The 12,931-nt window shown below is 40.1% G+C and overlaps 1 protein-coding gene across 18 annotated transcripts in view; it reads right to left on the reverse strand.

The window, feature by feature from the left end:
- Positions 1–12,931, reverse strand: part of Mia2 (MIA SH3 domain ER export factor 2) — a 102,825-nt gene that overhangs the window by 16,691 nt on the left and 73,203 nt on the right. For all 18 annotated transcript variants that reach the window (XM_076941843.1, XM_076941842.1, XM_076941841.1 and 15 more), the window contains 3 exons: positions 3,337–3,438; positions 1,704–1,764; positions 1,224–1,259 (listed from right to left, as the gene is read on the reverse strand). In XM_076941843.1, the coding sequence (XP_076797958.1) occupies positions 1,224–1,259; positions 1,704–1,764; positions 3,337–3,438 (199 nt within the window). The remainder of the gene's footprint in view (positions 1–1,223; positions 1,260–1,703; positions 1,765–3,336; positions 3,439–12,931) is intronic.

The following is a 12,931-nucleotide window of genomic DNA, read 5'->3' on the forward strand; positions in this document are numbered from 1 at the left end:
CAAAAGCATGAACCTGGAGTCTAACAGGTACTTGTTAATGAATGTTGTTATTTAGATAAAAATCAGGGCCTTGAATTATTTGATGATGTACATATCCAATTATAAGAGGCATGCTGGCAGACAAGCTTAGGGAAGAGTCAATGGGAACACATGGTCATTATGTCCATAATTTTGGGAAACTACAGTTTCACAGAATGGCAATAGATAATAACTAAATACACTCAATGCATACTGCACATCTGTTAAGTACAGAACAATGTACAAATACTACTTAAATATTGTGTGTGTGTGTGTGTGTGTGTGTGTGTGTGTGTGTGTGTTAGTAGTACATATATTAACAAAGGGTAAATATATGGGGTTCTACATGCTTTTCAGCCATTCTATGGACTCTACAGTTTAGCCACAAAATATATAAAACCTTAAGTGGATCAAATGCAAAAAGTGGCTTACCATTCAAGGGTAGAAAACAAGTTAATAAATAGTCTATAACCATCAACCATTTATAAATAAAAGAAACTCTATTTGTGATTTTGCTTTTACTTAAAACTGTAAAACATACATTAGAATCAGCTTTAGCCAATGAACAAACTAAACACAGAAAACAAAGCTTCAATATATTTTAGTACTATCAACAAAGATTTTTGTGTAATTATTTTCCAATATGTGATCATAAAATCAATTTTGAACAAAAATGATTACACCAATAACATTAGCTAGTAAAAATGTAACAATTCACTTAACTGTTCTTAAATTTCATTTAGCTTTATGTGTTCCAGGACTGTGGTTGAATGTGACATAGGTATAATTACTACAATTATGATCTGCTTTTGCTGTATGTGCATGCATGTGAGTGGCAGGGTACCAAGAGAACAGAAGAGGGCATCGAATCACCTGGAACTAGCACTACAAGGGGTGTGAGGCAGCTGACTCTAAACTGCTGAGCCATCACTCCAGCCCCGGAGATTCCATTAAAAGGAATTTAAAATTTATGTGATTGTATTACTAAGTGCATTCAGAAAGAAAAGTACCAATAAAGTACAAAATAAAAGATAATCACTTCTCAGCATATCCTCTGGTCTCTAATACTATTTTCATCACTGGTAAAATTAATAAAATTAATAGGAAGTGGTTATTTTTTTAAATACTGTCTTTTTCCCTCATCTAAAATGACTAGAAATTTTCTAGGAATTTGACAAAGGGCTTTAGGGGGACTTAAAACTTACCCAATTATCATGTGCTTTTTTTTCATGAGAAATAACCTAAAAAATAAAGTTATTAAAAAAAATTTTAAGTAAAAAAAAAAAATTCTTTCCCAACACTAAAATTTAGCGCACAAGCTATAAACTCAAGCTGCCCCAACATCTCTGAAAAAGCAGTTCAAGTATCTGAAGAGACACTTTCATGCACACACATGATCTACTCTACTGAACTCTTAAACAAAAACTGAAGGTAAGTTTTTGTAATGTGAACTGAGTTCCCAAGGAGCAGATAAGGATGGGGCTACAAAGGTGACAGACATTTATTTGGACAACATAATCCTCATCCCCAAAGACAGAAAAAAAGGTTTGATTTCAGAATCTTTAGCTCCCGGGAACTGTATCACAGGCTCTTGAACTCCTCAGGAGGAAAAGAAGCTATAGTCCTGCTTCAGCTCTAGAGAGTCAAACTGTTTTAATTGTGTACACAACTGAAGTCAGACATACCTGCCCCTGGTAAGAATGAATTGTTCTCTCCAGCTCTTCTTCAAGATCCTTGGCACGCTGCCTGTAAGGAACAAGTAATTACTGCCCCATGGTAACACACAGTAAGAGATGAGAGCACATGACTACAGTAGCATAAACAGGGGAGCAGTGCCGACAGGGAGGCTGGCCTCAAACTCAGAGACTCAATTGCTTCTGCCTCCTGAGTGCTGGGATCAAAGGCATATGTCACCACCAAAGCAGGTTTCCTGCCTTAGTGAACCTCAGTTAAGCCTATGAGCACCAGTGCTTGGGTGTATAAAACACAGGATTTACACAACAAACCAGGTCTCGCCATGTATTCTAGCCTGGCCTAGAGCAAATTTATCATTTCCTCTCTCTTCATCCCAAGTGCTAGAGTCCCAGGCACACGCCATCATCCTGGCCCTCAGGTTTTCACTTTCAGGACATAAAATCCTGAGAGATTACCTGAGATATCTGCAAACTTAGCAGAACTCCCAGGAGAAGGCAAAATATGACTTCCTGCCTTTATGAAACAAAGGTAAGTTCTCTGTTAGACAAAATGCAAACTTCCTCTTCCCAGAGTGAAGAGAAGCCCCACCATGATTCAGAGTGAAGAGAAGCCCCACCATGATTCAGAGTGAAGAGAAGCCCCACCATGATTCAGAGTGAAGAGAAGTCCCACTATGATTCAGAGCGCCACTTTGCTCGCCTCTTCCTGACAGACCGACTACTACTTTCTTAGATCCACTGAGGACTGAAGCAAAAACTCTAGCTAAGCACTTGCTCAGATGCCAAGTGCAACTGGCTCATTTCCTGGCACACTTACTGAGTGTTAGGCTGTGTGCATTCTGCCCAGTTTGAACAAAGCCATTTGAGCTTGAATTAACTGCTCTCTCCATTTTCCTTCTACAAGACAGGGTCTCATGTAGGCCAAGCTGGCTTCAAACTCACTATTTAGCCAAGGGGGACCTTGATCTTGTGATCATTCTGTTCCACTCCCACACGCTGGGATTGCAGAACAGAATAATGTGCATATGCCACCACACTCAGCATTAGTAACTATTTACAAACCTTTTGACATTGATATACAATATCTATATTCAATGTGAAACTTAAGTATCAAATCCCTGGGGGAAAAAAAAAAACTTTCCCTTCTTATATTTTCTGGATATCTGTAAAATACAAATAAATCTCCATGAAAAGTAATGAAATAAAAATCTAAACCATGCCAGGCAGTGGTGGCGCACGCCTTTAATCCCAGCACTTGGGAGGCAGAGACAGGCAGATTTCTGAGTTCGAGGCCAGCCTGGTCTACAGAGTGAGTTCCAGGACAGCCAGGACTACACAGAAAAACCCTGTCTCGAAAAAACAAAAAACAACAACAACAACAAAAAACAAAACAAAAAAAAATCTAAGCCATTTCACTGCTGGTGGTGGTGCAAGAATGTTAGCACGAGCACTCGGAGGCAGAGAAAGGCCATCTCTTGAGTTTAAGGCCAGCCTGGTCTATATAATGAGTTCCAGGACAGGCAGGGCTACACGGAGAAGCCCTGTCTCAAACACACACACCCCGTCATTTTAGTTACTGCTTCCTGCTCTGACTGTCCGACAGGAACGTGTGCCTCCCTCGTACCTGCAGGCCTCCAGCTCCTCGGCCGCATGGCTGATCTTCTCATCTACTTTGGAAAGTTTTTCTTCTTTCTCTAATCGGTAATTTTCTTCTACTGTTAATTTCCTTAAAACAAAGAGTACAACCAAAAGTTATCAAACGAGATGGGGAAGGACACTTCATATTCATCAAAGGAAAAACCCACCAAGAGGAAGTCCAATTCTGAACATCTATGCCCTAAATGCAAGGGCAGCCACATTCGTAATAGAAGTTCTACTAAAGCACAAAACACACATTGAACCTCACACATTGATAGTAGACTTCAACACCCCACTCTCATCAATAGACAGGCCATCAAAACAGAGACGAAACAGAGACACAGTAGAACTCACAGAAGTGATAAACCAAATGGATTTAACAGATATCTACAGAACATTTAAGCCCAAAACAAAAGAATATACCTGATTCTCAGAACCTCATGGAACCTTCTCCAAAACTGGCCATATAATCAGACATAAAACAGGCCTCAACAGATACAAGAAGACTGGAATAATCCCATGCATCCCATCCAATCACCATGGACTGAAACTAGACTTTGATAACAACAAAAACAATAGAAAGCCTACATACTCGTGGAAAGTGACTAACTCTACTCAATGATAACTTGGTCAGGGAAGAAATAAAGAAATCAAAGACTTTATAAAATTCAATGAAAATGAAGACACAACATACCCAAACTTATGGAATACAATGAAAGCAGTGTTAAGAAGAAAATTCACAGCACTAAGTGCCTTCATAAAGAAACTGGAGAGATCTCATACAAGCAACTTAACAGTACAGCTGAAAGATCTACAACAGAAAGAAGCAAACACACCCAAGAGGAGTAGAAAGCCAGAAATAGTGAAACAGTGAGTCTCCTACTGAAATCAACCAGTTGGAAACAAAGAGAATGATACAAAGAATCAACAAAACCAAGAGCTGATTCTTTGAGAAAATCAACATTTAGATAAACCCTTAGCCAAACTTAATAAAGGGCACAGAGACACTATCCAAATTAACAAAATCAGAACTGAAAAGGAGGCATAAGAACAGAAACTGAGGAAATTCAAAAAATATCATCAGATCCTACTACTAAAGCCTATATGCAACAAAACTGGAAAATCTAGATGAAATGGATGATTTCACCTAGAGCGGGAAGGGGGAAGGAGATGAAGATCTGTAGGAACAGGAGAGGGCAGTGGCTGGAATGTAAATAAATAAAATAATTTAAAAGACAAGCAAAAAACAAAGAGTAATTTACTTCTTCTAATGTATTAATAATAATACATCTAACCAACTACATTTTAAGAACTACACTAGCCTTCCGGTCTGGGCCAGAGCACTGAGCAGATCTTGGGTGGCAGCTCTGTCCCCAATCTCCAAGAACCCAGAGGAAGCAGGGATCCCAGGCACTCTAACTTGGACAGTGTCTTAGAAACTAGTTCTCAGATCTGAGGCCTAGATCAGACCTCTGCCAGGTCTGCTGTTGTGTGGACCCCGGATTCCACCCGAGACATACTGGAAGGTCCACTCAATCCAGATCCACAGAGGAACAAATGAACTCAGAGCTTCAGACAACATATCCTGAGATATTCTAGAGGAGACACTGCACCCAGAACAGCAGACACCTAGCTGGACTACTACCTTGGAGGCACCATATCCTGAGGCATCCTAGAGGTACCACTGTAATCAGTGCAGCTGGAAAAGATCACAGAGACATCTGGACCCCTAGGAGATCAGACACAAGCTAGATAACTAGAAAGACAGGCTTCAGTCAGAGACAGCAAGTACAGGCAGCACTAGAGTTAACCAGATGGCAAAAGGCAAGAGCAAGAATGTAAGCAACAGAAACCAAAGTTACATGGCATCATCAGAACCCAGCTCCCCTATCAGAGCAAGCCCTGAACACCCCATCACACCAGAAAAGGAGGAATCAGAATTAAAATCACTTCTCATGATGATGATAGAGGGCTTTAAGAAAGACATAAATAACACTCTCAAAGAACTTAAGGAGAGCACTGGTAGACAGATAGAAACCCTTAAAGAGGAAACACAAAAATCCCTTAAGGAATTGCAAGAAAATGCAACCAAACGGGAGAAGGAATTAAACAGAACCATGCAGGATCTAAAAATGGAAGTAGAAACAATAAAGAAATCACAAAGGGACAATACCCTGGAGATAGAAAACCTAAAAAAAAGATCAGGAGTCATAGACACAAGTATCACCAACAGAATACAAGAGATGGAAGAGAGAATCTCATGTGCAGAAGATACCATGGAAAACATTGACACAAAGAAAATGCAAAATACAAAAAGCTACTAACCCAAAATATACAAAAATCCAAGACACAATGAGAAGGCCAAACCTAAGGATAATAGGTATAGATGAGGGGGAAGACTGCCAACTTAAAGAACCAGTAAATATCCTCAACAAAATTATAGAGGAAAACTTCCCTAACCTAAAGAAAGAGATGTCCATAAATATACAAGAAGCTTACAGAACCCCAAATAGTTTAGACCAGAAAAGAAATACTTCCCGCCATATAATAGTCAAAACATCAAATGTACAAAACAAAGAAAAAAATACTAAAAGCAGTAAGGGAAAAAGGCAAAGTAACATATAAAGGCAGACCTATAAGAATTACACCAGACTTCTCACCAGAGACCATAAAAGCCAGAAGATCCTGGACCGATATCATACAGACCCTAAGAGAACACAAATGCCAGCCCAGACTACTATACCCAGCAAAACTGTCAGCTATTATTGATGGAGAAACCAAAATATTCCATGACAAATCCAAATTTACACAGTATCTCAACACAAATCCAGCACTTCAAAGAATAATTGGTGGAAAACTCCAACACAAGGAGGGAAACTACAACCTAGAAAAAGCAAGAAAGTAATCTTCCAAAAACCCCAAAAGAAGATAGTTACACAAACATATCTCCACGGATGTTAGCCCAAAAGCTTGGATTAGCGAAGACTCAACCCACAGACCACATGAAGCTCATGAAGAAGGAAGACCAAGAGGGGATGCCTCAGTTCTACTTAGAACGAGAAATAAAAATGCTCAAGGGAGCAAATAGGGAAACAAAACATGGAACAGAAACTGAAGGAGGGGCCATCAAGAGACCTTTCCACCTGGGTGTTCACCCCATGTACAGCCACCTAATTTAAACACTGTTGTGGATGGCTGGAAGTGCATAATGTGAGGAACATGATATAGCTGTCTCCATAGAGGTCAGCCAAAGCCTAAAACACTCAGAGGACGATGTTCACAATTAACCACTGATATGATCAGGGGTTTCCCAATGGAGAACTGAGAGGACTGAAGGAGCAGAAAGGGTTATTGACCCCAGGTGGAAAGCAACAACACCAAACAACCAGAGCCCCCCAGGGTCTAAACCACCAGCCTGGGAACACATAGGGAGGGACCCAAGACTCCAGAGGTATATGTAGGGGAGGATGGCCCTGTCAGACATAGGTGGGAGAGGAGTTTCCTGGTCCCATAAAAAAAAAAAATGAATGAATGAACACACAGTGGGTAGGGGGGGAATGTGAGGGCGGAGAGGGGATAGTGAGGGGGGTAGGTGTGGTCACTGCCTCATAGAAGCATGAGGAGGGGGATGGGATAGGTTTCTGGGTGGTGGGAGGAAGTAGGCTAAGGGGATAAAATCTGAAACGTAAATACTACAACCAATTTTAACAAGCGGGGAAAAAAAAAGTCTTCAGAACCAACATCTTTAAAAAAAAATGTCAGCCCCCTGGGGGTGGGAATTTTTTTTTTCTTGATACTAAAACTTGTTCTGAGAATTGTATATTGCAGAATACACAGCCTTGGTGTATCTACTCATCAAGCATACTGAGCAGACCTGCCCAAACCTCCGATGTCCTGAAATTCCATCTGGATTCAGTGAAGACACAGCATCAGAGGCTTATCAACTTACTCTCCCCCCACCCCTCTTCTAAAATCTCAACGCCCTTAGTCAGCTTGAAGAAGTTAAAGAAGAGTCAGCGCCCCTATTCCCTGAGCTTGGGGACTAATGTGGTTAATAATGGTCTGTCTTTCTAGGGACAAGTAGTGGTTTTGTTGGAACAGGGGGGATTAGCTAGGAATTACTGCATAGCCATAACCTACTGGTAGAAATCTGTATAATTATTATCAAGATGAAGTTATAAATTCTTAAATGGTACAAAATTTACTTTGATCTCAAATTTAAGGTTTTCATTGGTACGAGCCTCTTATTAATATAAAAATGAGATGAATATTGATAAGCTCATGGGCATTGTGCCTGTACAAAACATTTAGAAATACAATGGCTAGACCCAGCCCTTTTTTAACTTTTTTAACTGATTTGGGACGGTTAACCTATGAGTTAAGGGACTATAGCAAATTCATATTTTTGAGTTTATTGTTAGGGTGCTTTCCATATTTTACTTAGAAATAGCTGAGAGGAGTTAACAGAAAACAGTCCAGGTTACCTTACATGGATAGTTGGTTTTCAAAACATCAGAAGTTCATAGAACTGATGCTACAAATATTTATATATTAATGTTCATATTGATTAGAGACCTGTCTGCTCCTGACAGCTTCCTGTCGTGGATTCTAAGAAGAAATTGAGCATCCTTGGAGTTACTCCAGTTGTGTGGTAACAGCCACTAGGCAAGAATTGCCTCTCTCCATCTACAGACAAATTACTGTCCAGAAAAGGACACACATGCAAAAGAGTCGACTGATTATATCTGCCTAGACAGAGTAATCAGTCCTTAATAATCCTGCATCACCAAGGTCTGTCAGATGATTCTGGGCCAGAAGGCTGAAGATTTGATGCTCCAACGTTCGGTAGTATAGGGGCTTTTCAGGTGTTCAGAGGTCTCTATAAATTGGCTAAGTTTTAGAAGCTATGCTTTGTGCTTCCCACAATTATAGTTAACTCAGTCATTCTGGATTTCTGATGGGGTTGAAAACTTACAGCTATTTACCGTAAGAGAAAAGATTTGAGTGGATGGTCGTCAGCTGACATTCATCCTAAAGCCAGGTTCAGAACTAAATGTTTTAGTTAGGATAGATGACAGAGGTGCTGGTTAGTCAACAAAATGATGGACTGGGTATTAGGACTATCTTGTACCTCATTGGTACAAATTGGCATAATTATGCTCTAATTGTATTTTGAGAGAAACGTTTCATTTTAACAGGAAGGGTGATGTGTAGGAGGAGCTAAGGTAGGAGGAGTACTGAGAGCAAGAAAAGGAGTAAGAAGAGGAGGAGAAGAAGGATAGGAGAAGCTAGGTGATGAAAGAGAGAAAGAGGGGGGAGACAGGGAGGCAGATATTCATGTATCTCCACCAGTCAAAGATAGTTGTTATATCTAGGTTGGTCAGTGGGTTACACCTCTGATTGAACAATTCCAAACTTATAACGCTTATGATTAACATTATTTTAAAAAAATGTATAAATGCAAAAAGGAAAAGGGGGCATGGGATAGGGGTTTTCTAAAGGGGGGGGGGGAATGGGGAAAGGGGATGGCATCTGAAGTGTAAATAAAATATCTAATAAAAAAAAAAAGAACTACACTAGAATTGATACATCCCCCAAAGCAACTGCCATACATTACTGTAAAAAGGTCACCTGCAAAAGGGTCTGTGTATTTCTGACATAAAATTTAGCATTATAAACCACAATCATATTTTGCTCAATACAGTGCTACTGCTATTAATAGTCTCAAGTGTCTTATCCAATATAAATATTAATAAAAACTTATGAGTAGGTACCATTTATCAAGATTTCCTGTAATAAAGCGTTATGTTTGTTAATAAGAAGCTAACAACTAATAAACTACGAATTTTTGGTTTTGTTGTTGTTTGTTTTTTAAGACAGGGTCTCACAATGTAGCTCTGGCTGTCCTGGAACTCACTCTGTAGACCACGATGGCCTCGAACTCAGAAATCCGCCTGCCTCTGCCTTCCAAGTGCTGGGATTAAAGGCGTGCGCCACCACTGCTCAGCCAGACTGGCTTCTTAATTCACAAAGATCGGCCTGTCTCTGTTTTGTGGGGACTAGGATTAATGGTCTGTGCAATCATACCTGCCCCCATATTTTTAATTGGTAGTTAAAACGAGGGATTTCATTCCAGGCCTAATAATTATGCTAATTTCATTATGGGATTTCATTCCAAGCCTTATAATTATGCTAATAGAATAAGGAACACCAGCAAAGAAGGGACTATTTTTCCTATGACACAAAAAGGAGAATGCAGTACAGAGAACCTAATACAGTCATATACTATGTATCCACAGATCTCTGAAAAATCCACCAATAAGCCATTTCCTCGCTCTGTGGACATCAGAGTGTACTTACACAACCCAAGATGGCTAACAATCAGTGGGTGGCAGTATCATAAAAGCGTCATCTAATCTATAATTCATAACTGACTGACATGTCATTATGTGTCATGTGACAGTCACTGGGTGCAAGCCTTGGGAGCATATAGCCTCTCTCGACTTGTAGTCTTCTGTCTTCTTCAAGCTTAGGATATGATCTCTCAGCTTCCATGTTCCCTCACCATTACAGGCTTTCCGTTCCTCCAGCTGCCTTGATCACAATACTCTGGGGTTTGGTTTTTTGCTGTGTTTTGTTTAGCTTTTTCAGTCATAGTATTTTATCACAGCAACAGAAAAGTAACTAATACAGCCTTCAAGTTGAAATGGCATCGTCAAAGTAATTTCCATGTATTTAAAGCAGTGCACCAACTCCTAGGTTCTAATACTTCACTTCTTCCCGATATTAACTTTAAAAGTACAAGAAACACAGCAAAGTCATGGAAAACATCAAGAAAATACATTTTTAAAATCACATCAGAACTGATGTAGCCCACAAAGCAATTTCCATACACTACTGCAAAGGTCACATGCAAAAAAGGCCTGTGTATTGTAATCTGAATCTAAAAAAGGAAATCCGGAAAATTACTGAGCCGAATCAGATCTAGCACTGTACAGTTCTACCAACTTCCTCTTCCTACCTTGAAGAACCAGTAGCATAGTTCTATTTCAGTAGTGAGTATCTTCAGAACAGAATATATAATATTTGGGGATACAAAAAGTTGTGCTAGTTAGTTTTTTGTTAAGTTCTCACAAACGACAGACATTTGGGAAAAGGAATCTCGATTGAGGAAATACTTCCACAAGCCTAAGCTGTAGCCAAGCCTGTGCGGCGTTTTCTTGACCAGTGATTGATAGGTCCATGTGAATGAGTATAGTACAGGGGTGGAAAGTGAATGGAGTAACCAACAATTCAGCAATAATATCTCAATAGAGCATTAATATTCTCTACTACTTTTCAAATACATAGCGTGGATTTTTGTTATCGGAGCTCATTCTATCCTAAGTGACCATAAACTGTTAATTAGCAAACACTGGGGCCACTTTTCCTGGGGATAGTGTAAGCTTACTGCTCTGTTAACCTCTCTTCACAAAACTTACCAACTACACAATACACAACTTTGTCTTATATATTCATACTTTATTTAAAACTTGCCAGGGGCTGGAGAGATAACTCAGTGCTTAAGAACACTCACTGCTGTTGTAGAGGTCCAGGATGTTCCCAGCACCCACATGGCGGCTCACAAACACCTGTAACTCTAGTTTCAAGGAACTCAATGCCATCATCTGCCCTTGGAGGGCACCAGGCACACATGTGCCACACAGCCACACATGTAGGAACTCACACATACACAGAAAGTAGGAGTAAATACTTACGGGCTCGAGAGACAGTCAGCAAGTTAAGAAAGAGCCCACACTGTTCCTTCAGAGGATCTGAGTTCAGTTTCCAGAACCCATGCCTAGTGGCTCATAACTGTGTGTATCTATAGTTCCAGGGGGAATCTAACACTTCTGACCCCTGCAGGCACCAGTGCTCATGTGCACAGACCCACACGCATATACATAATTTAAAATAATACATTCTAAAAAAAATAAATGAATAAATACTACAGTGATGGCAAACACCTGTAATCTATGCACTTGGGAGTGAAAGCAGGAAGAGCAGGAGTTGAAGGTCACTGAAGGTCACTGTTGACTATATCATATACACCAAGGTGAAGCGTTGTCACATGAAACAGTGCCACAAAATGAAAGATCTCTTATTTTATACTGTAGCTTTTATACCGTAGATTTCCTAACATTAAACTGGCAGACAACAGCACTGTAAGTTATACCCAAAAAATTTATCTGATACGTGGTAGTTTCTGCAAAAATCCATCGTGGCCTTCTTAACATCAGGAACACTTAACAGCACTCAAGCATATGCCGGGGTCTATGTGAACAGTTACGTCACCAAATAATTGGCTCTCAAACGCTGTGGCACTTAGTAACTGCAAGAAGGGTACTTGCTTATAGACTGAGAAATGAAAGAAGTTGCTGTGTTCGTCCTCAACTGGGAGTGCTCACATTGGGAAACTCAAATCCTCAACACACCCATGAAAGGCCAGGAAAGCTCTGTAAGAACAGGCCTTTTAAGGTTACGAACAAATTTTATCAACAGACCAACTTTACATCCAGAATGTATGAAGGATAAGGACTTCCTACTTACTTTCATTAACTTCCTAAAGGGAAATGAAAGTCTGCTAGGTTTCATAATGAAAAAAAATCTATGCTATAATTTGTACTTGAAAACCTGCAGTCTCCAGGTCAGTACTTCAAGGGTCTTCTCTCCTACCTCGATCTGGGCACCATTATGCATAAGTACAACCTAACACCAATCGGTAACTGCACTGAGAATCTGTATGCTCAACAAATACTGACAGGAAACCTACCATTTTCCATATATACAAAAATATGGTACTTCTCAGAGTTTATAAATTAGCAGGTGGAGGACACACTTGATGTTCAGATATTGTTTTAGTTAAAGCAGCCAAGGAAGCATTTTAAGATAACAGCTGAACCTAGACCCAAATAAAACAAAGGATCAAACCATACAAACACAGATGGGGAACACCAATCACTGAAGGCAAAAGAAGCAGGCATAAAAGACCTTAAAAGATCCAGATGTGCTTGACACACCAAAACTCAAGAAAGCCAGTGTCCACAGAGAGCAACAACAAAAAGGGAAACAGAATAAGCTACAGAGACAGCCGGAGGCCAGTTACAGCAGGCACTGATTGGTAAGATCAAGTGTTGCATTCAATCTGTTTACATGTACTTAGGGGGTCCAAGAAGGACAAGGTATGGAACCACAATTCAGGTTTTCAGTTATTCTGTGATCACAGAGAAAAGACAGCACAGGAAGTTAAGGTGTAAAGATGACATTCATGAGGCCACGGTGACAAGCCAACTACTGCTAATGGCGCTTTAACCAGAGCAGAGAGGAAACGCACTCATACTAAGGACACAAAGGCTGGCAAGAGGAGTATGGGATACAGGAGGGCACGTTAGGATGACTTGAGCAGCTGCCTTGAACACAAGGCAAATGACACTGTCATTTATTAACTAGGACAGGAGCACTGAGCAAGACTAATCTGCACAGGAGAAAGGAATCAGTTTTACAGACATCAGGCAGTTCCACCTAAAGAGATCGCTCAGATC

Source organism: Arvicanthis niloticus, chromosome 11 (genome assembly GCF_011762505.2).
Source record: "Arvicanthis niloticus isolate mArvNil1 chromosome 11, mArvNil1.pat.X, whole genome shotgun sequence".
NCBI lineage: Eukaryota > Metazoa > Chordata > Mammalia > Rodentia > Muridae > Arvicanthis > Arvicanthis niloticus.